This window comes from Manacus candei, unplaced genomic scaffold (genome assembly GCF_025592945.1).
Source record: "Manacus candei isolate 608988 ecotype Guabito, Panama unplaced genomic scaffold, ASM2559294v1 h1tg000014l, whole genome shotgun sequence".
Lineage (NCBI taxonomy): Eukaryota > Metazoa > Chordata > Aves > Passeriformes > Pipridae > Manacus > Manacus candei.
Genome location: NW_026138062.1, coordinates 77,599,883 through 77,625,968, shown reverse-complemented (window position 1 = coordinate 77,625,968; position 26,086 = coordinate 77,599,883). Strand labels below are relative to the sequence as shown.

At 43.4% G+C, this 26,086-nt stretch overlaps 1 protein-coding gene across 1 annotated transcript; it reads left to right on the top strand.

The window, feature by feature from the left end:
• The first annotated feature begins 426 nt into the window (after nt 1–426).
• PAXBP1 (PAX3 and PAX7 binding protein 1) lies at nt 427–25,746 on the top strand. Its single transcript, XM_051779392.1, has 19 exons — nt 427–965; nt 1,777–1,905; nt 3,509–3,685; nt 4,776–4,997; nt 5,590–5,693; nt 6,081–6,301; nt 7,279–7,468; nt 11,467–11,590; nt 13,601–13,700; nt 14,132–14,247; nt 15,444–15,643; nt 17,083–17,227; nt 17,379–17,500; nt 17,801–17,877; nt 18,141–18,207; nt 19,697–19,843; nt 20,241–20,395; nt 21,614–23,795; nt 25,357–25,746. The coding sequence occupies exons 1-18, from the start codon at nt 500–502 to the stop codon at nt 21,729–21,731; spliced, it is 2,880 nt and encodes a 959-aa protein (XP_051635352.1). The 5' UTR covers nt 427–499; the 3' UTR covers nt 21,732–23,795; nt 25,357–25,746.
• Nucleotides 25,747–26,086: the final 340 nt, after the last annotated feature.

The following is a 26,086-nucleotide window of genomic DNA, read 5'->3' as shown; positions in this document are numbered from 1 at the left end:
GTGTAAAAGCCCTTTTACTCCTGTGCCCAAGCGAGCACTGCAGAGAGTTTCCCGGAAAACGCCAAAAAGTCCTGAACTGCAGAAATCCACGGCACCGATATCGCAGCGACCTTTCCAACTCCAAGATACCAAGAACCCGATTGTCCCACTTCCGGTTTTACACGGCTTTGCCCCGTGGAAGTACTGCGCGTTAGAAGCTTGCAGATTTCTTTTTCAGAGCAACGCCGCCCCAGCATCGGTGTGTTCGGTGCAATAAAACGCGTTCGGTGCGATGAACTCGTTCCGTGCGGTGACACCCCGCTCGCTCTCCCCGGCGCCGTTCGCGCCCCCCCCGCGCTGCTCTCTCGCCACAAGATGGCGGCGGGGGCGGCGCTGCGGGCGCGGGCGGCGGGGGGCGCTGCGGGGCCGGGCGGGGCCGGGCCGCGGCGCGGGGCGGCCGGAGCCGAGCGGGCGGGCGGTGTCGGGGCCGCGCGGGGCCGCCCGGTCGGTGCCCGGCGGGATGTTCCGCAAGGCGCGGAGGGTGAACGTGCGGAAGCGGAACGACTCGGAGGAGGAGGACGAGGAGCGCGACGAGGAGCCGCCTCAGGAGCCGCCGGCGGCGGCGGCGGCGGCCGGGGCGGGGGGGGAAGGGCCCAGCGAGGCCTCCATGTCGCTGGCGGCGGGCGCCGGGCTCCTGCCGCTGCCCGCGGGCTGCGTGCCCCTCGCCCTGCCCGGCAGCCCCGCGGCCTTCGCCTGCGCTGCGAGCTACGGAGCGGCGCTCGGGCTGGGGCTGGGCTTGATGGGAGGCGACCGGGCAGGCCTGGGGGCTCTGCCGGCGCCCGCCCTCCTGCCCCCCCCGCCGCCGCCGCAGCCCCAGCAGGGCAACGGGCTGCCGGCGGCCGGCCGCCCCAAGGAGAAGAAGCGGCCGCGAGAGAACAAAGAGGTGCCGCGGGCCAGCCTGCTCAGCTTCCAGGACGAGGAAGAGGGTGAGACGAGAGGCTGCCCGGCCTTTGGCTCGCCGCTCGCGGGGGTGGAAGGGGCCCGGGGCTGCTCGGCCTGCCCCCGCCGGCCGCGCGCCCTCGGCCCTCGCAGAAAGCCGGGACCCTTATTTATTTTTGAAGGCGGTCGGGTTGCCGCGTGTGATGTGGGGTCGCCTGAGAGGCGGAGGGCCCTGGCGGCGCGGTGCGGGCGGGCAGGGAGCGCCCCGTCGGTCCCGCTGCTCTTCCCCGGCCCGGCGCGGCTCCTGCGGGGCCAGCGCGCTCCCAGCACCGCGGGGCAGCGGGTTTAATTCTGGTCTGGGGGTTTCAGTCGCCTCCCCTTCTGTGTTGCCGGGGCCTGACCGTTCCCCCCGTGTTGCGTTCGCTGCACGTGGTGGCCCGCAGGTAGGGGTCTGTGCGGTGGGAGTTGCTGGGCCCACCTGTGCCAACCTGCCGCTTTCCCCCGGCACCGGCGGGGGTTGGCTGAGGAGCATCTGCCCCGGGGCTTTGTGCCGGGTTTGTTTTAATCTGCGGTGGCTGCTGTTCACGGGTCATGTCGGACTGCCTTTTTGCCCTGGCAGTTCGTAGGTGTCTTAGAAGGAATTCTCTTGTAACTACCAGAACTTGGTTTCTAAGATTTGTGATTAGAAATCTTGACAGAAATACTGAAAACATGAAATAATGCTATAGACTTTGAAAAGCCCTGGCAGTTGTTTGTTAATGGCGCTTCTAAAGTTCTAGGTACAAAATTAAGATATTTAATAGGTAAGTATACTTGATGGTGGGTCTAATGTAATGTTTTCCAATTTCTCTTTTAAAGAAACTGAAGAAGTTTTTAAAGTGAAGAAATCAAGTTACAGCAAAAAGATTGTAAAGCAGTTGAAGAAAGAATACAAAGAAGATCTTGAAAAATCAAAAGTTAGAACAGAGGTCAATTCTCCAACAGCTGGTAACTGCAAAACTAATAGTAACTTTTGTAGTGGGAAAGATGGAGTATTGTAATTTCTTTTTTTGTTTCCAAGAGGAATTGCCTACACTTCTAGAGGATTTCACGTTTAGAGCTGAAGTAAAGCGCACATTAAGCGTGTTACTTGAGCCTTACAGATGCTGTTCTGAAGGTGGTAGAGAGTTCTTTGAATCTCTCCTATGTGGAAATTAATATAGAAGGATGAAACTTCTCAGCTCTGTGTCCGGTTGTCAGTAGACATCAGTTTTCTGAATTTCAGCTGTGGTTATGACAAATGAGTTTCTTACTGAGTTAGGAAGGAGTTATATTAGTTTAAAAATATGCCTGGTGCTTGTCTGACAGGATGTGTCCTTGTAATGCATCTTTTCAAAGAGGAAGACTTTCGGGGTGAGCAGAGTGGTGTTCTTTGTCATTAAGTAAGCTGCCTGTTTCAAGACTTGGACCTTAGAGTAGACTTGATGATTAAGGTGACAGACTGAAAGTGTTGGAGCAGAAGGATCTTTTAACAATGTACGGTCCTCCACAGCGTGGAGCAGAGCCTGGGACTTCAATTCCAGTTGTACTATTGTTTTTTGGGAAGCTCATTGGTAAAGTGTAGTGATTCCTTTTCCAGTTATGTTTTTGCATAGAGTATATAATGCTGTGAGCATGAGCTGAGAGGCTTATGATGTAAAGATTGCAATGGTACGGCTGAAGTGTATGGGAGCTGAACACGGTCCCATGCAGGAAATGCCCTTTTTATATTTAATTAAATTATTTTTAAAAAATTCTTAAAGGTTTTTTAAAGGTTTTGTCTGTGTTTAGAAAACCCACAAATTCTTTCTTACTAGAATCTTTAAGTTGCCCGTGCATTGGTGTGGGGCAGAAATGGTCATTTGTGCGTGTAGTGTTCAGGGTCATCTGTGAAAACCTGGATCTTAATTCTTGCTTCTGTCGCAAAGATCGTTAAAAAATTGCATTTTGCACATGACTGTGTGTACCTATTTTCTGTTTGTTTTGCTGTCCCTAATTGATGTGGTTATGGTGTAAAGACCTTGTGGCTGCTACTTGAGTCAGTAGCCTGGATTCTCTACTCAAATGCTTGAGTCTAAAACCTCAGATATGTGCAGCTGAGTTTAACTTGCACTGTTTTACACAGTATTTGTACTTTCTGCTCTATCTATCTGTACGTTACCCACCTGATGTAAGGGCTTGTTACACCCAGCCCAAGACGAAAATGAAAGCTTCCTTTGAGATGAGTTTGTTCTTGTGGAAAGATTGGGTGTAATACAGGCAATGCTTTCTCATTACGTGTGTAAGAGACAAGGTTGCCTGTATGATCTCGAGTTCCCTTACTTTCTTAATACCTGACAATGTGGAGGATGTTTAGTGGCTGTTGGTGTGCCTGCCTTGTCAGATTTTATTTTGAGAGGATGTCAGTGACTTAACCACAGTTAAGAAAGCATATTTTACTAGATCGCAAGCAATAAAATTATAATGCAAAATTTTAATTTGATTTTTCCTTTTGGTTTTTATATTTTAAAAAAAAGTACTTCCGAGTGATCTTTATAAAAGGAGTAAAACATGGGCTTTGTTGTCTTATCAGTTGAAGCACCACTAGAAAAGACAGGACAGAATAAGGATCTAGGCCAAGAAGATGGGACTGCAAACAGTGAGCATGGTGAAGAAGAAATGGAAGTTGAAAGTGAGAAGGAAGATGAAAAACCGAAAGCTGGTGGGGCGTTTTCGAATGCTCTGTCCTCCCTGAATGTTCTCCGCCCAGGTTGGTCTTTGTAATTTGTCTGATAAGTTAGCAAATGCTTTAGCCAATGTTTACAGCAGACTAATGTGCATGAGAGGTTAGGAAACAGTTTCCAACAATATATCTGGCATCTGAGAATTCAAGAAACTGCTGTTTTCTAAAGGGGTTCAGTTTCACAAGCCTTACAAGAGAAAACGTTTTGCTACAGAGTGCTTCATCTTGATGTCAAAAGCAGGAATTTGTCTCCCAAGTAGATGACAAGCTGTAAGAAAATCTAGATTTGGGATAGATGACTTCACATGAGATTTAACTGCTGTCGGTTAAAATCCGTTCTTTAATTCAGGTGTTTCAGTTACGGGTCTGCAAGGGATCGGAAATATTTCCCTAACCTGTTTTGTATAATGAGGTTCTAGTCAGACCCTGAGGCCAAAGAAATCAGTCTGAGAAAGTATTTTTGAAACTGGTTTGCTAATTGTGGTAGTCTGCTCACCAAATATAAGGTGGATGTCCTGGGAACTGTTCTTTATGTGACTTACATAAGTTGCATTACTTTTGTGCTGTAGATTTTAGAGTTTTTCATTAGGTCCACTTTTCTTGTTTCTCTTCAGTTGTACAATCTTCTCATGTTACCTTTGTCTGGTTTGGTGTCTTCTTAGTCTCTGAGCTGTCATCATCTGTTGAAATGGTTGGTGCTTTTTGTTCCCCCAAAATAAGAAGAGCTGGGAGCAATATCAGGACAGGAAGTGACACAGTCACTCACCTCCATTTCTTCCTCCCTTTGCAATAGTCAGCTCCTGCAAAGGGCTTCCTCTTCTATAGGAGTGTTTCCTATAGGAACATCAGGCTTCTGCTCTTATGACGTGTGAGCTGCCAGAAGCAGAGCCACACTTTTTGTGAAGATCCCACCTTTGAGGGTTTCTGGTCAGAAAGTTTACATGTTTAGCTTCTAAGTTGCTTGCAGGTGTTTCTGTGAGTATGGATTCGTTTCCTCCCGTGTTCGTTTTTTCTGTGTGCAGAGATGATTTGGTAGGGCGGCAGAGATGAGTGATAAGAAATCATAATACCCGTTTTGTTGCAGTGGTTGTTTAATGGTGCACACATCTGTCTCTAGGAGAAATTCCAGATGCTGCTTTTATTCATGCCGCTAGGAAAAAGCGTCAGATGGCTCGTGAGCTCGGAGACTTTACCCCCGTTGAGAGCGAACCGGGGAAAGGCCGCCTCGTCCGAGAAGATGAAAATGATGCCAGTGACGATGAAGATGATGACGAGAAGAGGAGGATAGTTTTTACAGTGAAGGAAAAATCTCAAAGGCAAAAGATTGCCGAGGAAATAGGTAAAACCTTTTTAGAAGGACAGCTGATAAACGTTCACACTGTTTTCACTGCGAATTCTCCCATTAAGCGTTTTTAAAGAACGTGTTTTTCAAACAATCTGGAGTTCTATTCCTGTGCTGAGAAAAAGTACTACCTAATGGAATCTGCTTACAAAATGTTGAGCACAAAACTATGTTCCTGTGCACACTGCTGAATCTAATAGAAACTTCCACTAAGAATCAATTCTTATTTTTCCTGTACTCTGTTTTTAGGAAGTATATAGTCGTGAAAAGAAAAACATTTGATATAGAATTCTCTTTGCTGACAAGCAGTTAAAATAACCTCTTGGAAGATGAGAATTAGTAAGATACATAGGTTTTTAACATTAGAGGGCTTTACCAGCAGTTAATTGCAGATTTACTCCTTGGATCTTTCAAGTGGAATCCCTATGCTAATAATTCACAGGTCGATGTCCTTAATTCCTCCTGAGGAGGAAAGGAAGATGCTCTGAGTTCTCACTGAGGAGTGGTCACAGGTTTTTTAAGTTATGGCCCTTACTGTGAATACATTATCTCCTCCTTTTCCTTACTTGTCTGTTTTACTTGTATGAAGGTATTGAGGGAAGTGATGATGAAGCACTGGTGGCAGGGGAGCAAGATGAAGAACTCAGTAGATGGGAGCAAGAGCAGATACGAAAAGGAATCAACATACCCCAGGCATGTATATAACTGAACTCAGGTTTGGTTTGTTTCTGCGTGTGTTGGCTAAATCTGTTACAAACTCGAGTAGTTTCCAGAAGGCTTTTTTATCTGAGAAGTTCATTGTGTAAATGCTGATATTCTTTAAAGAGAACTAGTATAAATATTTAGAATTATAATGATACTGAGAATTTGTCCATTTAAGAAGGTGCTTCTGAGGGTATTAAATTTCTTCCACTTTAAAGGAGAGGTTGGAAGTTCTATGCTTAAATCCACTTGATAATGACATTTTGTAAATGTGTTTGCTTACATTTTTCACTTTATAAAGTGTGAGATGTGTAAGAAAGTAAGTTTCTCCTTTCTTTAAAGCCTAATATAGTACAATTGGATTTCCTCTACCACTAGGTTCAACCAAGTCAGCCTGCTGAAGTGAATAATCTGTACTACCAGAACACTTACCAGACACTGTCTTATGGTTCATCGTATGGTATCCCATACACCTACGCTGCGTATGGATCATCGGAGACCAAGGCTCAAAAAACAGATAATACAGTTCCTTTCAAAACTCCCAGTAATGAGATGACTCCTGTTACTATTGATTTGGTAAAGAAACAGCTTAAAGACAGGTAGGACAGACCATCTTTTTAGACTTAAAGACCTGTCCCCTAGGTTTCTGTTCCTCAGGTGTCTTTAGTCTCGGTGAGCAAACACAGAGTTTCATCGCTGGAAAAGTACTGACTGGCACATCCACTTAAAAAAAAAAAGGCAAACAAAAAAAGCTCAAAATGAAGATGGCATTGACACTTTGTTCGAAACTCTCCTTGGATTGCTTCTCTGGAAGTGAAGCTTTAAATATGAGGCCATTGATGTTGTTGAAGACAGGTCTGAGTTGCATCTTCTGGACACTGCACAGTCTTATAGTGAAGAAGTGAAAGGCCAGTGAGGTGTTCAGCTTATCAAGCTGCATTCTTTTAAACTATGAATCAGAGTTTTCCCCTTCAGTAGACGAAGAATTCAATTTTTAGTGTATACAGGGGTGGTTTTTTTTTTGGTTGGGTGGTTTGTTTTGATTTTTTTTTTTTTTTTTTGGTTTAAACACTGTAATCTGCTTGTCAGGTACACAAAAGGGGTGTGGAATGAACAACGCAATTGCAATGAGAAATCATTTGTAACGAACACCTTGCACTTTACATGTCTTCAAAATTGGTTTGTATGCCCCTTGGTAGCGTTACAGCCTTTGACAGTGAGTCGAGTTAGTAGAGGAAAAAGAGTGCTTTGTATAAGCTGTAGTTCCCCTGTACCTGCAGCCTTGACACCCATCTTTTCTTTAGGGCCAACCTTGCACTGTTCTAAATGCTGTCAGCTCCTGTAAGAGTGAGTGGGAGTGGCCATGCAATGCACTCAGCACTGAGTCCAGCAAACGAACGCCAACGTTAGCCTTGCTGGTGGTGGAGAGAGGGGACAGAGTGACAAATGAAAGTTGGAGAATGTCTTTGCAGTATTTCCCACGTACGGGCTCAGTACTTGCGCTGTCTGTTTAATATCTCAATGGTCTGAAATAGACTTTTGGATGTAAATTTACTATTTATCCATTGCCCTTCAGGTTGGACTCTATGAAAGAAATGCACAAGGCTAATCGGCAGCAATATGAGAAACATCAGCAAAGCCGAGAGGACTCTACCAAGGCAATTGAAAGATTAGAAGGGTCTTCTGGGGGTATTGGTGAACAGTATAAGTTTTTGCAAGAAATGCGAGGGTATGTCCAAGACTTGCTTGAGTGTTTCAGTGAAAAGGTAAGGATGCAAAAACATTCATCTCTTTTCCAAAAAAAAAAAAAAAAAAAGGGGGTCTCTTAGTACATGCCAAACACCACATTTCCCTCTGTTCTCAGAAAAAAAGTCCCCTGAGAACTCTTCTGAAGGTTTGGTTATTCAGGGATTGAAAAAATAACTTTTCATCATGCTAAGCTGGTTATTCAGGAACCTCTCTTCCCAGTGTAAGAGATCACTGACTTTAGATTGCCTAAAAACTTGTAGATTTTGTGTCTTTAGGACTTTGGTAGATACGTTGGCATTTCAGCTTTACTCAGATGCTGCTCTTTACTTGTGTTGGACATCAGGTTAGCACAAATAAGGGCTGGATTATGACCTTGCTAGTTTCTGGAGTGCTTCGTGTACACAGTAGCAGAGACTTTTCTTTTTTGTGTTATTACAGACTTCCTCCTGCTGGGCATTACTCGGTATTACTCTGGTCTGAAGGAGAAAAGTTTTAAAAGTAATGTAGCTGTTCAAAGACACCCAAACATAAAAATATCCTTCTTTCATGTAGTGTGATACCTTTGTATATGTCTAACTCAAAAACATATTCGTTATGCTTTGAATACTTACTTTGTTGTAAATATTGTAGGGGCTCCTGAATATATATATATTTATCTATGTATTAGGCACACACAGGAGCTGTAGAATTCAGTTATCAGTATATAGGCTGTTTCTTCATTGTCTTCTGACTTGAATACAGTAGTATAGTAGCTTCTTAATATATTACCTGTCAAAATGACTGAGTAGTTTAAGCTACTGTTTGCCCAGCTCGTTATGTGTGAGAGGAGGAACAGAAAAGCATTCTGGGTGTTAATGGGTTAGACATTAATTGTGCAGTATTAGTGGAATTGGGAGAGACCAATCTTCAGTCCTGTGAAGTGAAGAATAACTATGTCATGAACAAACCTAGGAAGTGTGGATCAGTTAATTCACCCAGCTGATGGATTAGTGTAACTAATTACCTGCAATTGATGTTTCCTGATGAAGCCATAATCCCAAATCTGACAGATTTTGTATAAACCCGGAAAATTTACTATTAAGTTACAGTGTAACAATTTCAGTTCAGTTTGTAGGAAGGTTTTTGGCCTCTCTCTATATACTAGTAAATAAATCCATCCCAGCCATTTTACAGCAAACTAACAAGCCTGTTTGGTAAATTAGCAGCAGCTACAGTTGCTTTCCTGGTAGTTGGTCTTTCGAGGATTCCACACCTGGATGCCTTCCTCCCCCTTCTCAGCGTCCCCACTCCTCATCTGCCATGCCAGTCCCTTGAACTTCTGAGACGTGACTTTTCTCATCTCATGCTTCTTAGGGGCATTCACAGGGGTTTGCTGGTGTCAGGAGGAGGCTGTTGCTGTGTTTGTGTGCGCAGTGAGTGGCAAAAGCAGGAGGTGATGTGGTCAGTCTAACGGGAGCATTTCATTTGTGATGATATTATTTGGCCAGATAATGTGGTTTGGAATTCAGTGCTTTCAGCATGACAAAAGTGCCATTCAATTCAGAACCACCAGTCCACAGGACACTACAAGGTTTTCTAAAAAGGAGGTGGGGGGAGGGGAAAAAAATCAATTAATAAAATCAGTATCAGTTTTTATTTAAATGAAATGCAGTAGGACAGTAAATTTGTCGTTCTGAGTGTAGAGATAAATTACCTTCAGCTTTTTGGTAGAACCTGTGGCCCTAACTGCTTCATATTTAAAGGGTTGCTATTATTGTTTGTAATAATGGGCATAGTTATGCTTATAATATGCATAAGCATATAAAATGTGTATATGTGTAATAATGATAATATTGTACGTGTATATATATACATACATATATGAACACATATCTTAGGATATTTTGAAAAGATTCTGAATGTTAGAATCACTTTGCCTATTTGTGAGGCACAGCGGAGAGTATAATGAGACAGTTGTTATGCAGATTTTAGAAACAAGCACTAGAAAGGTCAAAATCCCTGTGATATCTATTTTTTTCCCCCCATAAATAAGAGTGGAAGATGCCTGCATGACTTCCTTGTGAAGCAGTTACTGTCAGAATGATGCTTTCTGGGAAGGCTAGGGAGTGGTAAGGGTGTTTTTACATTTGGAATGTAGGAATGTACAGTGGATACAGAAAGATGGAATTGTTTCGAGCGTACTTTGACAGCACAGGGAGATGAGCTGTTACTTTACCTGCAAAGCAAATTATCAAAACACACTCTGTGTGTCAGAGGTGTGGGCTGTACCTTAAAATTGTCCTTGTGATCTAAATGTTTAGGGAGCTTTCTGCTTTTCCTCTTACACTGTTTACAGTGGAAGTGAACAAAAGACCCCTTGAAAACACCGAATTTAAGGTATTGAGTAAACAAAACAGGGAATGAGGCTTGTAACTTTTTATAGTCAGAGAAATTGTCAGCGACCCATTAACCACGGTATTGATTATAGAAGAATAAGGGCTTCTAAGTCTCTTGTGTTTTCAATGGGAAATACTTTCAAGCGGATTCATATATCTGAATACATCACTGGTTGTTTCTTCTTTTAATCCAGAAAACCTCTGGGGATGCTTTGAAAAAATTCATTAAACTTTTCAATGTTAGAATTTCCTTTACATACTTAAGAGAGAAAGTTATATTTTCTCTGGTAAATTGCAGTAAAACTAGTATTTTTTGATTATTATTTCTGTTTTCAGAATTGTCTTAAATTCTCAATATAGGCTTCCAGTGCTGGGATATCTTTCTCACTAGTCTTTTTTCCAAAAGAAAGGTGTACATATTTTGAGTTGACGTAGAGTTGCTTTCATTTTAATCCCTGGAGTCCCAATTTATCCCACAAAGAGCTAATACTTCTTTTCACGTAATATCTCCTCTGATGTGTGTGTCAGTCTCAGCTGAAAAGGCCCTGTAGCTATAATCTCAGAATCTTATATTTTACTGAAGGAGGTTCTTTAATAGCTGCTGAGTCACATTCTAAATTACATCAGGAAACAATTTCCGATTTCATCTTTTGTTTTGAAAAAAAACCATAATCCTGGATGGTAGGCAGCACTGAAATATTTGAACTAACAGGCTGGAAGACTGGAGTAAGCATTCGTCTGGAGGTAAGGAGGATATGGCTTAAGTGTTCGTGCCAAAAGGACTTGCCTTTCCAAATTAAGAGACTGTGAAAAGCTCTGTTTTGCATTTGGATATTTATAATGATCTAATTTTAACTTGTCCCAGGAAATGAATTTTCGCAGAAGTGATCAATGAACCTGCTATTTAATGTCAGGACTGTTCTAACATCATCTATTTTTGTTAGAGTTGCTGCTAAAATTTAGTCCACTTAAAAAAAAAAAAAAAGTGACAGGTCTGATCTGACTTACCTGTGTATTATTCAAGGTTATACTTAATGCATAACTTGCACAAATTGTACTGGTTTAGTTTTAGTAATTGTCTAGAGGAACATTTGGCTGATTTGAATTGCCTGTTGGCATGACATGGTTATGCAGGGCTTGATTCCATTTCAGTAATAAGAGTTAGAGCAAAACAATAGCTGCTGGCTTCAGGAGGATGGATTGATAGGTGTTTTTTTTCACTATGTACATTTGGGTTATTTTCTCATTTATCTATAGAATACCTCTACATTCTTGCATAAAGATAGGAAACAGCAAGGTCTGAGAATTGTAAACCCTTGTACAACACGTAACGTGCTTGGTAGAGAAAGCAAGAGTACTGGAAAGACTATTTCACACTCTGAGATGATCGTCTTGCTGTGTAGGCTCATTCAACCCACTGAAGTTGCTTTCAGAACGCTCTTGCTCTGATTGAACAAGCTGCCAACACTAAATGCATGTATTTTCCACACCTTCCCAGTGCAGATGATGCAAAGGAGTAAAAGGCAAGAGTTTGTGCTGCTAGGAGCCCAGCCCCAGCGTTATGCTTCGGAATAGGATGGGAGCCCAGAAGCTGAGCAGCTCGAGGACCGGGTGTTACGGAGTGTGTTGTATTTTTACAGGTGCCTCTGATTAACGAGCTGGAGTCTGCAATGCACCAGCTGTACAAACAGCGAGCTTCCCGCCTTGTCCAAAGACGACAAGATGATATTAAAGATGAATCTTCGGAGTTTTCAAGCCATTCAAGTCAGTCCATCTTGAAGGTTTTTATTATTCATTAAACAACCTTGTTTACTTAGTATGACTAAATTGAAATGTAAATGTTTAACATATGAGTGTCTTAAAAGTTTATCCTTGCTCTAGAGATGGGTAGCAGCACGCTTAGATGAAAGTTCTCTAATCTGTTTTGTTTTAAACTCCAGACCGCTCTAACTCTGACTTCATCTCTCCTTTCTGTTTCTCTTAACTGTATTTTCTCCTTCCTAGCACTGAAAGTGTATGCATGATGGCAGTGGAAATAGTGGTAGCATGTGTCTCCCCATTTTCCTCTTACGTCAGGACTTTTTAAAAATTTGTTTTAACCTTCCTGAATCTATACATGGCATTTAACATCTACAGTTAGTTCTGTACAAAGCCATGAAGCACTGGGCTAGACTTCTATGTAATGCTCTGGTTTGTAGCCAGCATAAGTATTTAATTTCAGGCACTTAACTGGTAAAGGTAAAGAACTGGAAGACTAATCAGACTAATACAGAGTGACCCTATATGAAATACAGCTTAAGATTAGCCAGTTCAAAGTCCTGCTTGCTGTGAATTTGTGGATGGGAGGTTCTCACTGAGGAGGTTTCCTGTGGTTATTACTCTTCAGTATGTAAAACTCTTCCAAAAGCATAAGTGTTAACTTGGATGGAAATATATGTTTCTTGGAGGTTTTATTCAAAAAAACTGACAGTTAAAATATCCGAGGAATTGGAGTCCTCCTTCTGCTTCAGAGAGCTTCCCATTTTTAGAAATGGCTTTCTTGTCTGTCCCATTGCTGATGTAAAATCCTATAACAGAAGCCATTTCCTGTTCTGTCACAGTGTGTCCAGAGATGAAATCTTTTAATACCATTAGGTAGAATTTACTGAGGATGATGAAATGTTAGGGTGTCAGAGTTGCTATTCCTTTACAGAGTGGCTAGCACACGTATTCCTTTTAGGACTGTGTTTGGAGCCCCAGGCATCACACGTAGGCCTTGCAGTTTTACCATGAAAACGCTGTTGTGAGAATGTGAGAACTGGAAACCTGGTGTACTAGAAATGTATTTCCTAAAAGAAGCTTGGAATAGATTCTTCTAGGCTGAAATTTAATGGGGGTGTGGGAATAGTTGTCATGGCTGAGGTTGGGTTTTACAGAGAGCTCTTCCACAGTATCTGGAAGTTTTGAGAGGGCTCTTAGTAGTTCTGGTATTGAATTGGAATACTGACATAGATCATCATTAATACTTGTAATGATGAATTTGTAAATAGATTTAGTTAGAACATGTAAATTTACTCCAGAAGTTTGGATAGGCTGTTTTTTAAATGTTAATATTTCAGTGGGTGGACCTGAGCTCTAGTTAGCATTCAATCCACTGTTTAAAATTTACCTGGGAAGAAGGAACTGGAGACACTCTTGTGTGCTTTCTGTAACCAGGAACATCTATAAAGATAATCACAGCTTGAAGAGGAAGGAAGATGATTTGTCTTCCTGTAGGTTTTGATGTGTTTTAAACTTCAGGCAGTCTAAAGCATATGAACTTAGAAACACAATGACTAGAACTGTGAAACGTTTTATGTTCTTGCTCCAGTCACTATTCCCTGACCTTCGTTTTGTTAATTTTCTTTTCAAAAGTTACATGGTGAATGTGTTTATGTAAGGAGCACTTTTTGTCTTGGGCCATTCAATTTAAGCAATTTCTGTTATAACTGTTGACTCTTATGTAGTTGGGCACTGTTGTGAGACGGACAAGAGTGAATTATGGTGAAAACTATTTGACATTTAAGGGGAAATTTTTCCAAACTCCGCTGCTTTCTGTTTTAACCTCTACGCTTGGGGAATTCAGGCTTCTGTTTTGTTTTGTTTTGTTTTTTGTTTTTTTTTTAAAAAACTTCAACTTTCTACTTCAAATTACACTTAGTTTAAAAGTAGGTAAAAGGCTCTTATGAAACTGCCTACAGCACATTTCTAGAATCATAAATAAGCATTTTAATTTTCACCAATGTAATTTTACAGATAAAGCACTGATGGCACCAAATCTTGATTCTTTTGGGCGAGACAGAGTGATCTATCAAGAGCAAGTCAAGCGCCGAACTGCAGAAAGAGAGGCTAGAAGGTAGAGGATGAGATTTCTTGTCCACTGAGGAGTCTTTGCCTGCTTACATGATACAACTGTCCTGTGTGAGAGTGGCAATGTTTGCTTCTTCCCTGCAAAGGGAAGAAAACACTTCACCTGGTATGCTGGGCCAGGGGTATTCTTATATATCCCAGTTTACCATGCAAGTGTACAAAACAAGGAATCATTGCATGATTCTGATTTAAAATCACTCGAAGCATAGTAAATCCATTACATCTATATGGTCTCTGCTGGTTTCTTTTCCTTCTTTTGTTTGAGGCAGCAATATAAGTGGAATGTTTGAGGTGGTGGCATAGTAAAAGTTCTTTTCACCCTGACTCTCCTTGAATTAAAAGTTAGGACAAGCTTAGGTGGGTGTGCTCATTGTATGGGTAGGAAGAAAAAAGTGGTAACTGGTTTATGCTTTGCAGAGCTCGCCGTAGACAAGCAAGAGAGCAAACTGGGAAGATGGCAGATCACCTTGAAGGCCTTTCCAGCGATGACGAGGAAACTTCAACAGATATCACGAACTTCAACTTGGAGCGAGGTTAGAAAAGCTACTGAAGCTTAATCACAGAGTGGTTTGGGTCGGAAGGGACCTTAAATCTCATCTAGTTGCAACCCCCTGCCATGGGCAGGGACACCTTCCACTATCCCAGGTTGCTCAAAGTTCTGTCCAGCCTGGCTTTGAACACTTCCAGGGATGGGGCAGCCACAGCTTCTCTGAACAACCTGTGCCAGGGCCTCCCCACCCTCACAGGGAAGAATTCCTTCTGAATATCCCATCTAACTCTGCCCTCTGGCAGTGGGAAGCCATTCCCCTTTGTCTTGTCACTGCATGCTCTTGTAAGCTCATGGTGCCTGCCAGGACTCGCTCTGTCTGAACTGCCAGTTCAGTTGGCTTATCTGAGATGCCCTCCTATATTTGCACTTGGCTTATCAAAGATGTAGAATAACTTGGCTTGGAAGGGACCTGGAGATGAGCTGTTTGAAACTCCCATGCACAGCAAGGCCAGCTTTGAAGCTCGATCCACTCTGAATACAGCCTGTAAGGGTAAATATCCTTTCTGCTGGAAGGATTCACTTTGAAGAGGCAGGTGATGCTTAGGAAGTCTTTCCTGCCTGGGAATTGCCTTTCTCAAGGGTGGCTAGGTGTTTTTTTTGTTTTTTTTTCCTTTTCTTTCTGCATTCCAGAGAGGCCTGCAGGCTCTCTCTCTCTCTCTAGTACGAGGAGAGATAAACAGATGTTGCAGGCAGTGCTGGCGGAGAGAGCTGGTGGCAGGGTGAGAACTGGGAAGATAAAAAGTCTTGAAGAAGGACAGGAGGTGTGTCTTTCTCAGGCCCAGTGCTTTTGCAGCACTGGTGGAGTTTTCCCTTGTAGATCTGGTATTCTCAACTTCAGAATAAATTTCCTTGAACTCCTTCCATGTGGCATTCCCGGGGGTACCTGTGTGTTACCTGACACTGCACAGCCCAATACATCACCAGTCCTGCATCTGGTGGCTGAAAATCATTTAAGGACTATTTAAAGCGAGACAGTCTATTGGAGAGTACTCATGTGCTCATGTTTTTATTGCCTTGTATATTTTAGGCAGAAGGAACAGAACTTTTAAAGGCGGTGGGATTTTTTTTTTGGTTTTGTTTATAGGAGTTAGCTTATGTCAGTGAGCATCAAAGACTCTCTTGAAAGAGATATTACAGGGAATAGTTAATTAACTTACTGCTCCTTCTCTCCCCTGCCAGATCGTATATTGAAGGAGTCCAGCAAAGTTTTCGAAGATGTTTTGGAAAGCTTTTACTCAATTGATTGTATTAAGTCACAGTTCGAAGCTTGGCGCTCCAAGTACTTCGCTTCTTATAAGGATGCTTATATTGGCCTCTGTTTACCAAAGCTGTTTAACCCTTTAATCAGACTTCAACTGCTTATCTGGACTCCTTTGGAGGTAAGGTTGTCTGCAAGTAGCTTCTGCATAAGCTTCTCCATAGCAGTTCTTTCACACTTGAGCAGAGCAAAGTAAATTGCACCTCTGATGTGTGCTTCTCCTAAGGGGATGAAGTTTAAAACAGGCACCACTCATGGGGCAAAGCTTTTCTGGAGTTTCTAGGCTGTTGTCCTCTAGTTTCCCAGCAGGCCAGAGTTCAATTCAGCACCTACCAGTACCTCCCTAGTGGGTGGTGTAGACCAAAAAGTCAAACAGCGTAAATGAAGGTGTCCTGGCCCATGGCAGTGGGTTGGAACTAGGTGATCTCTAAGGTCCCTTCCACCCTGAACCATTCTGTGATTCTATGAAAATACATTTAGGCTCTCAAATACTTCAGAGAAGATTGTGATTCTAGATAGGCTGTGTCTTCAGAAGTGGAAGTAAGAAGCCTGTTCTTACGTTGAGTTACAGCCTATGTCTCTATAGATTATATATCTTTCTTTCTCTCACCTACGCCTTCATACCCTGCAGAACTCTGGCTGGCACTTTCCATGTCTTCCTCATAGTCCTCCTTGCCCAGTAATTAGGTAGGGACCATGGGAGAAGCAGTACAGCACCCATTATGTCTGGCACATGTTTGTTGTGCAGCCTGCATAGATGTGCTTACATGAGATGCCACCAGGACAAGCAGTTCAGGTACCTTTTGACTCCCACTCTCTTCTTCCTACTTTTTTCAGAAGTGGGTTTTTTTCTTAACTACCAGGAGAATTTTTTAGAGGAGAATTTTCTGTCACCTCTGCTCATTGCAAAGGGAGGGAAGCATAAGTCCTCTTCAGAGGGAATTCAGAGTATTACTTTTATTAATTTGATGGTTCACTTCATTAATCAAACAAGGGGAAATCTATGAAAGATATCCTCATTAAATTTAAAACTGTTTTTGCACGTTGTCCCTTCCCCCATGCTATTTCTCTGTGAGTTTCCAGGCTGACAAAACAAAGCTCACATTAGTTGGAGACATGGTACAGAGTTATCAAGTCTAACTGTATTCACTACTCTCTGTTACTGCTCCTGGTAAACATTTTGTTAAGTTAGAAAAATTTCAAGGTGCTCATAAAGAAGAGAGATTTCAAATCCAGCAGTCATAATTTTATAATGCAGCACAGTTGAGCTGTACTTCCCGCCTATACCCTGATCTGTGGGCTTTTATTTGGCTGCATCTATAAAGTAGAAGTTAAAATCTGTGGGGCAACAACTGCTAAAAAAAAAAAATCAATCTTCTGCCATTTTCACTTTTCATTACATCTGGTGACTGTGTGGTGGTAGAGGGAATTGGTTCATTTGTTTTAAAGTTGTTTGGTTCTGTTTTGTGAGTGGTGTCATACTTGCACACGTAATACTTTTTCTGTGTGTTGACTTCAAATCTCTTTTTAGGAATCTAACCCCAGTTCTTTTTTAATTAGGGCAAGTGCCGAGATTTTGAAACAATGTTGTGGTTTGAATCATTGCTGTTTTATGGCTGTGAAGAGCAGGAGCAAGTGAAAGATGATGCTGATATTTCACTGTTGCCTACCATTGTAGAGAGAGTGGTTCTTCCTAAATTAACAGGTACAGGCTTGGAAAATGGGAGGGAAAGGGTTGTGAAATCTGAGGCTTCTTTGTGCTTTCAGATTTTACTGTTTTGTAAATAATTGCATTAATGTCTCAATACCTGTATTTGAGTCTTTTCAAAGTGGAGTAATTCTTTAATCTCTTACAGTGATTTCAGAAAATATCTGGGATCCTTTTTCTACCACACAGACATCTAGAATGGTAGCAATTGTACAGAAACTAGTAGATGGATATCCCTCAGTGGTGAACGCAGAAAACAAAAATACACAAGTAAGTTGTTTGTTTTTTTTTTCCATAAATGCTTTGCCTAAGTTAAGGAATTTGAATTTATTTTTAATACACTTACTGTTGGAAAACACAGCAAGAAAGAGAATTCTTCAGCCATTTGGTGCTCTGCAGCTTGGTTGTGGACAGTCAAGTATGGTGATAAATTAAGAGACTTTAAGACTATATGTGTGCTGAAATATGTATGCCTTTACTGTTTGTTCTTTGTTGCTTTAAAAATCAATTCCTGATATTTAACTACTAAGCCACGCCTTGGACATTTAAAAAAAAATTTATCTGTTTCAGATGCTTTTAAAGGCATTATTGCTAAGAATGAGGAGAACACTAGATGATGATGTATTCATGCCTTTATATCCAAAAAAGTAAGTTTACTTTCAACTATGGTGTTAGATCTTTCTTAGCAAGTCTCTGCCTTCTGTCCATAGTTAACAGGGGTTTTTCCCAGTGTGGTTCAGTGCCTGGATACAGGACATCTTTTGTTATCCTGCTGGTAGCATTTAGCAAAGACAAGAAGGATGGAAGGGAGTAGTTATGGAAATGATGTGTGTGCTGGAGACAGGAAGCCAGAAATTCCAGACAGAGGTGTGGTCTTGGTTGCTCATTAAAGAAATCTCTTACTTTCCAGCATCTTAGAAAACAAGAACTCTGGTCCATATTTGTTTTTCCAACGTCAGTTTTGGTCCTCTGTCAAGGTAAGTCAGTAAATACATCTGGTAAATGTTTGGCCTAAGACAGTGTAGCAATAAAATACTCCTCAAATTTGTGGATAAGGGTAAATGGAGACTGCTTTAATTTTATTTGCAAGAATTCTAATTGAGGATTCTTAGTCTTTGGTAATGCACTGTGCCTCTGCATTAGTCATTAGTGGTGTCCCCCAGGGCTCAGCTTTGGGCCCAGTCCTGTTTAATATCTTCACTGATGATCTGAATGAGGGGATCCAGTGGACCCTCAGTAAATTGGCAGACGACACCAAGTTGGGTGAGAGTGTTGATCTGCTGGAGGGCAGGAAGGCTCTGCAGAGGGATGTGGACAGACTGGATCCATGGCTGAGACCAACAGTGTGAGGTGCAACAAGGCCAAGTGCCATGTCCTTGGGTCACAACAACCCCCTGCAGCACTACAGGCTTGGGGACAGAGTGGCTGGAGAGTGAGCCAGCAGAAAAGGGCCTGAGAGTGCTGCTGACAGCAGCTGAGCGTGAGCCAGCACCGTGCCCAGGTGGGCAAGGAGGCCAGTGGCATCCTGGCCTGTATCAGGAATAGTGTGGCCAACAGGACTGGGGAAGGGGTTGTCCCTTGTACTTGGCACTGGTGAGGCCGCACCTTGAGTGCTGTGTCCAGTTCTGGGCTCCTCAGTTCAGGAAGGACATTCAGGGGCTGGAGCGTGTTCAGAGAAGAGTAGCTGAAGGAGTTGGGTTTTAGTCTGGAGAAGAGGAGGCTCAGGAGAGTCCTTGTCACTCTCTACAGCTCCCTGACAGGGGAGGGTGACCTCTTCCCTCAGGCAACAGGATGAGAGGACATGGCCTCAAGCTGTGCCAGGAGAGGCTCAGGTTGGACGTTAGGAAGAATTTCTTCACGGAAGGGGTGATGAAACATTGGAGTGGACTGCCCAGAGAGGTGGTGGAGTCACCATCCTTGGAGGTGTTTAAGAAGACTGGACGTGGCACTCAGTGCCATGGTCTAGTTGGCAAGGTGGTGTTCATTCAAAGATTGGACTGGATGATCTCAGCAGAGATCCAACCTGATTGATTCTGTGATTCAAAGATTGCCAAGTGAAAGCACCGTCATTTCAACTTGCATGTCACTGAGCGTACTCAGCCCAGGATTTTTGTGTCCTTTTGTGCTTGCCAGAATAAAATATACTGCTCTGGGGGAATGGGAGAGCTCGAAGCTGTGACTGTCATCGTTTCTTTCCAATAAAAGGCCGTAAAGCAAATTAGCTCCCAACTAAACAGAGAAGTAGAGACTCATGTTGGTTGAACACCTGCTCTCCACAATCACACAGAGAGAACTCTTCTCTGGAATTTTCTGTTTAAATTGCAGCAGTGAGGGAGACTGTATTCTGAATGGGTTTGCAAAATATTTTAAAAACCTAAATATTTTAAAAGTGTTTTTATGTGTTTGATCAACTGTCTGGTTTCAGTACATCTTGAAATACTTATTTTCCCTGTGTTGTGTTTTCAGTTATTAGGAAACTTTCTCCAGTGGTATGGGATCCTTTCAAATAAAACTCTCCAAGAGCTGTCCATAGATGGGCTGCTAAATAGATACATTCTTATGGCTTTTCAAAACTCGGAGTATGGAGAGGACAGCATTAAGAAAGCTCAAAGTGTAAGTAAAATCAAACAGTGCTTGAAGGCACAGGTTGCAGTTGAAGGGAAAATGTAGTTAAAATTCGAGGTTGCCTATGAAATTTTGGCTTTGATATCTCAAAATCTGTATTGTCAGTGAAAAATAGATTTTATATTTTCTTAATACACAAACTAAAGAAAGAACTAAAGCCAACCAATAGATTGGCTCATATCTGTAGATGGCTTAGGTATACTGTGGGTTTCAGATTTTTGCTGCTTGGATTTTGGTTACTTTTCTTTGTGGTAGTTTTCTCGCTTGTTCACTCAGTTGGGCCTTGTCACTGCAGTCTTACCTGGCAGATTTCACAAATCATGTTACATAGCTTTTAAACTTTTTCTTACATTGTGTTTAACTTTCTTTTTCCTGTTCTGCCTAGGTAATTGCTTGCTTTCCTAAACAGTGGTTCAGTAATCTAAAAGGAGACAAGACTATTTCTCAGCTAGAAAACTTCTGTAGGTACCTTGTTCACCTGGCTGATACAATTTACAGAAACAGCATTGGTTGCTCTGATGTAGAGAAGAGAAATGCAAGGTAACTTACTTTGAGTTAAAGCAGTTGCAGTTCTTGTGATCTGTTTTATTTTGCCTGTGCATGCAAACATGAGTAACTGTCTCCATCCTGCTGCATGCCTTTGGAAACCTCTTTGAATTCAGACTTGAAATGTGTTACAGTATGGTAGATGGGGATGTTTTTAAGGTGTCTAAACCCAGCAACTACTGGAAATATTGAAACACTGGTAATATATATTGCACTGCTGCTTAGTGTCAGAGATTCTTAAGGGGGTTTATAAAAGGGAGGGAGAGGGACTTTTTATATGGGCAGATAGTGTCAGGTCCGGGGGCAGTGGTTTTACACTGCAAGAGGAGACATTTAGGTTAGATATTGGGAAGACATTCTTCCCTGTGAGGGTGGGGAGGCCCTGGCACAGGTTGCCCCGAGAAGCTGTGGCTGCCCCATCCCTGGAAGTGTTCAGGTTGGATGGGGCCTGGAGTAACCTGATCTAGTGGGAGGTGTCCCTGCCCGTGACAGGGGAGGTTGGAATGAGATGGTCCTTAAGGTCCCTTCCAACCCAAACCATTCCATGATTCTGCCAAATTTTGTAGCTCCTGCGTTTGGACTGTTTCACTTGGTGAGCCTGTTGCTGCTTCCTGCCTAATGGCTTCTAAATTCCAAACTGTCTGTCGTATACAGTGGAGAAGTTCTGACTTAATTTACACAACCAGCTAGATGAAGCTGCTTTGCCCTAGATCCAAGAGTCATTTTGCTTGAATCCAATAACCAGTTTAATGAAAAGTTTGGATTAGACACGTTACTGCTGGCCTGGAATGCTATGGGAACAGCAACAGCACAGGAATAAACAGTCTTCCAGTCTTGTTATAGTCCTGTGTATCAGTGCAATAATTTGGGTTTCAAGTTTAAATTTTTGAACTCTCTCTTTTGATAGGCTGTTTCTAGATTTGAAAGAACTTTTTTTACCAGGTGAAAAGATAACTTGGTAAAAGTCTGTAGTGGAAGAGAAACTTCCAGTTAGCCTTATTTTCATAGCGAGTTCTCATTTAATTTCTGTCTTCTGTCCTGCTTTTCCCCAGCATTTAACAAAGCTGTTGCCATTACCCTAATTAAGCAAATATAATAAATCTGCAGCAGGAGTATTAACTATATGGCTTCCTAATGTAATCTTCTGTTGTAACATTAATCCATGTCATTGATGGTTCTGTTCCTGTATTGACTTCTCCTTCCTCCTTTTAGGGAGCACATCAAGCAGATCATAAAGCTTTTAGCAAGTATCCGAGCCCTGGATCATGCTGTTACAGTTGCAAATGATCACAACGTAAAAGAGTTAAAGATTTTAATAGAAGGAAAATAGACTTTTCCCACAACTCATTTTGAGCTTTAAAACCATTCCTGATGTGTAATTTATGTACATATGTAAAGTTTCTTAAACTGTAAAGTATTGATCTTTGTTTTAATACAAAGTGCATTCTTATATACAGCATCCTTAAAAATAAAAATCATTGACTTCATTGAAAACAAAAATGGAATCCCAAGATTGTCATCTTTCCAGAAACCAACTTTTCCTTCAAGTTTCTCAAAATCTTGTTTACAAAAATACTTTGTGCCCATGATCAGTAGTCATCTACTCCTGTTAATTGTTCCATGGTTAACTGGAATGTGTATAATATATTTTGTGTAATCCAATGTATGCACATATTTATACCACCATGTTGCTTTCACACTGGATATAGAGATGTTGTGCTGTTGCAATGAGCTTTTCATTTGCTAAAAATTACTTATTTTGACAATAAAATATGATCATCTTATTGGTCAAAAGGGCTGGTAAAACATTCAAATATGTGAAAATCATTTGAGCTGAAGAGTAGAGACACGTTCAAATGGAGCCTGACCTTTAAAAAGCAGCTGTGCTGCACTCCAAGTGGAGTAGCTAAAAAGTGATTTGCGTTCAGAATATGGAACTTTCTTTGAAAGTCGCTGATGAATTATTTTAATGCAGGCAAACAATTAGAACTTGGGATCATTGTGCATGTGTAGATAGCAGCACTTTCTAAGCTCCAAACACCTGTCATTTTGGAGGAGTAATGGTTTACCCTGAACTCTGGACCCTCCTTTCTTTTCTAAGTTGCTTAAATCCACTGTTTGTGTCAGGATTTGGGGGTTTTGGTTTTGTGGTTTTTTTTGTTTTCTGTTTTTTGGGTTTGTTTTCTAATGTCGTCCATGGAACCTGTTTCTTCAGATTTGTGTGGCTAAAGAGGTTGAGCAAAATGAAGGTGAAAAAAACTTTGAAGTATTTATATTGTAGTAAATATTCAAATGTTACACTTTCCACTAAATACCACATAAGAATAGTCTTTCGAGAAAAGCCCAAACAGGGATCAAATTTAAATGTAAATAAAAAAGAAAACACTTTAAAAAAATCTGTTGATTTATATCAGAACACTAGTGACTTGATCTTTGGGTCCAAGGCAGGGGGACAGCTGTAATAGCCTTGGGTTAAGAGCTATTTCCACATGTGCCCTACTTTTTTGAGGGGAACTGTAGCAATTTGTGTAATGAGTAACATTTGTGCTCCTGTTGTGGCATAAATGAGTTACAGTAAATACGAACCGTTTGTCACATGCACACTTCTTTGGACACTGGACAGTTGTTTTTCTGAACTGTTGGGATTGATGGAGTACACTCAGAAGTACCTGCTTTTTAAAATTGTTTCAATAAACTCATCTGGTGGAGGAGCTGTTGCGGTGCAACTTGGTAAGCTTTTTTCCTTTAGGAAGGGGAGTAAAGGAAATTATATGGGTGCTGGCTGACTTTCAGTGTGTCAGACAGAAAAGCTGTTGGTGGTGCAGATAATAGTCCTTGCAGTGGAGGTGAAGGCCAGACAGAGCTTTCTGTCCTGGCACTTCTCGTGTGGGAGCAATTCTTGCATATATTGTGTTCTGAAGGTGGTGGTTAAGTTTTGGAGGTGGGCTCCAGAAAGAGAAGGACTATTTTCCTTTGGGAAGGGCAGAACCCAGCCCAAGTGGTGGTGGTGCAGACAAGAGGTGGTCCAGGGCAGGCAGGTCCGAACCAGTTTGATCAGGTTGGAACTAGTTTTATCTGGTTGGAACTGCCATAAAATAATAATTTTTTTTTTTTTAATCAAAAGTAAAAATCGAAAACTAAATAAAAAAGAAAAAGGTTTCTTCAGAGGGAATTGACCTGAGCCAGTGGCTTCTGCTCCAAGGGGAGTGGCAGCAGTAGGTCCTTCTGTCCAGTCGTCTACTATGCCACGTCTCACTTCCAGACCTGACCTTGGGGTGAAAGCAGCATTCTCAGGTGGGACATGAGCCTTGCCGGGCAGCTGAGGGGCTGCTAAAATCACAAACTCTGCCCATTGTGGGAGCTGGGAACCGTTCACAAGCTGAAGCTCCTGCAGGTGAGAGCTTACGATTACTAGTTCTTCTCTGGACACGTTTTGGTTCCCCTCACAGCTCTGATTTGGTGTTTTGGGTTCTTTTTTCTGTTTCTTTTTAAAGCAAAGACTTATTTGCAATGTGGGTCTCACTACTTGCAATTATTTTTTTCTCTGCCAGTGAATACATTTGATAAGCACTGAGGTTCTACAATTCAGTTGTTCTAAATCAGGTAATTCTCTTAGTGAGCAATCTGAGTTGTTTGACAGTGCAGACTGCAGAAGGATTTTTCGGTAAACTGATTGTTTTTTAATTTATTGTAAAGCTCTCTTAAAAACTCCACACCGGTGTGCGTTCGCTGCACCTTCCGTGGGGGCTGCAGGGAGAAGCAGCTGGGGGGGGGGGTTTGCTCTCTACCCCTTTCCCACCTTCCCCTCGGTTCCCTGGGACTCCAGGGAATCCCAGCTCCCCTTGGCTTCTCCGGGGGCCTCGCGGCAGGGTTTCTAAGTGTGGCCCTGAGGGTTTCTGGCCTTGGAACTGGTGGCTGTTTCGGGGCACGTCTCACCGGGCAGTCTGTCTTTTAACGCTCGCCGGGGCAGGAGAATTGCGGCGGAAGAAAGCAAAGGAAGCCCAGAGCCTGGAGTAGGCAGGCCCGGGCCTCTGGCGAGCCCAGGCCTTGCTGCTCGGTGCCGATTGTGCCCGGGGCTTGTTCCTCACCATTCGGTTCCAAATGAGAGGGGAGCAAGAGGCAGAACAGCTGCTGCCGCTGCTGCTGCTGCTGCTGCTGCTGGGGCCGGGAGAGAGAAGTCCTTTGGGAAGCCGGGATAAAAACAGCAACTCTGTGAATTGCTCAGCTTTTCCTAGGGAAGGGCAGGTTTTAGGGAAGAAAGGTCCGTCCTCGCGAAAGGCGCCGCGGGTCTCGCAAGGGGGGGGGCGCGGCTGCAGCGCCGTTCCCGGCCGTGTCCGCCAGGCGGCGACCGCGAGGCAGCGCCCGGCGGTCGGGGCGGGCTGGGAAGCGGCGCCTGCGCAGAGCGAGGCGTTGGCCGGGCCGGGCCGGAAGCGCTCGGGGCCGCCGGGCAGGGCAGCGGCGGGGACCGGCCGGGGAGGGGGGGCCGCCTTCCCCGGGCTTTCGAGAGAATAATAACGGAGTTTAACGATAAAATAAACATTTAAAAATACAACAAAGAACGCATTCAACCCGAACAGTTTTCTACGGGAGGCGGGCTGTGACAGGGGAATTGTCTCCAAGGCGGCCCAGGATCGGGGCGGGCTTTGCGGAGGGGACGATGCCGCTGCCGGCCGGGGAAAGGCACCTTCCCCCCGCTGCCAAAAAGCTGGGAAGGGATAACCTCTGCCTGCAGCTGCCTGGGGTTGCTGTTGGCCCTGGGCTTTCTGTGCCCCTCGTGGCCACGGGCTGATGGCAGGATCGCTCCAGCCTTGGGACAGACGGCCTGAAGGCGAGCCCGGGGTCTGTGCGGGGCAGGGCTGCCCCTCGGGCCCTGAGCGCGGGGGGTGTGGAGGGAATGGACCGGCCGGGCTTTGGCAATCTGGCCCCCAAAAAGACTAAGTGACCTCTTCCGACAGGGGAAGACTGAAGCAAGCAGGGCCAGAAAGAACTGGAGTCTCTGGAGAATAAAAGCTGGAAGTGTGCCCCTGAAAATCCCCAGCCCCCGGTGGTCAGTGGTCTGACTTGCACGGACCGGTGGCCTTGGCCAGGAGCGTCCAAGCAGTCCTGCTGGAAGCGCCTTTGCCCTGGCTGTAATTTTAATTTCCACTGGGTGCTGGCAAAGCCCCCCTGGGGGTGAGCCCCAGTGCCTGGCAGGAGCGGAGCGGGCTTCCAGGGCACTCACTGCAGGCGTTGTGTTTAAGGAAAGGGCAGAGGAGCCTTTCTCTGGCCCAGAGGAGCTGCAGTGTTTCCCTCTCTGGAAGAATAAGAACTAAAAAAATAAAAACCAAAGGAGAAAGAAAAGAAAATGAAAAATAAAGAGGGCAAAAAATAAACGAAATAAAGAAGAAAAGAGAAAATGGAAAAGAACATTAAAAATATAAAAGCAAAAAAACTAAAAAGGAAATAAAATTAAATAAAAGAGAAAAAAACCCCTTCTTGGGTGCCCCGTTTACTGCCCGCCCCCCGGCCCCGCCCTCCGCCCCGTAACTTGGGGGTTACCCCTAAAGTGTGAGAAGGGGACCCCAAAACGTGAGTGGGGGAACCCCAGGGAGCTGAAAAACCGGCGGGGGAGCCGCGAAACGTCAGGGAGGGGCCCCAGGAAAGCGGGCGAGGAGCGCGCAGTGAGGGAGCGAAGCCAGAAGACCA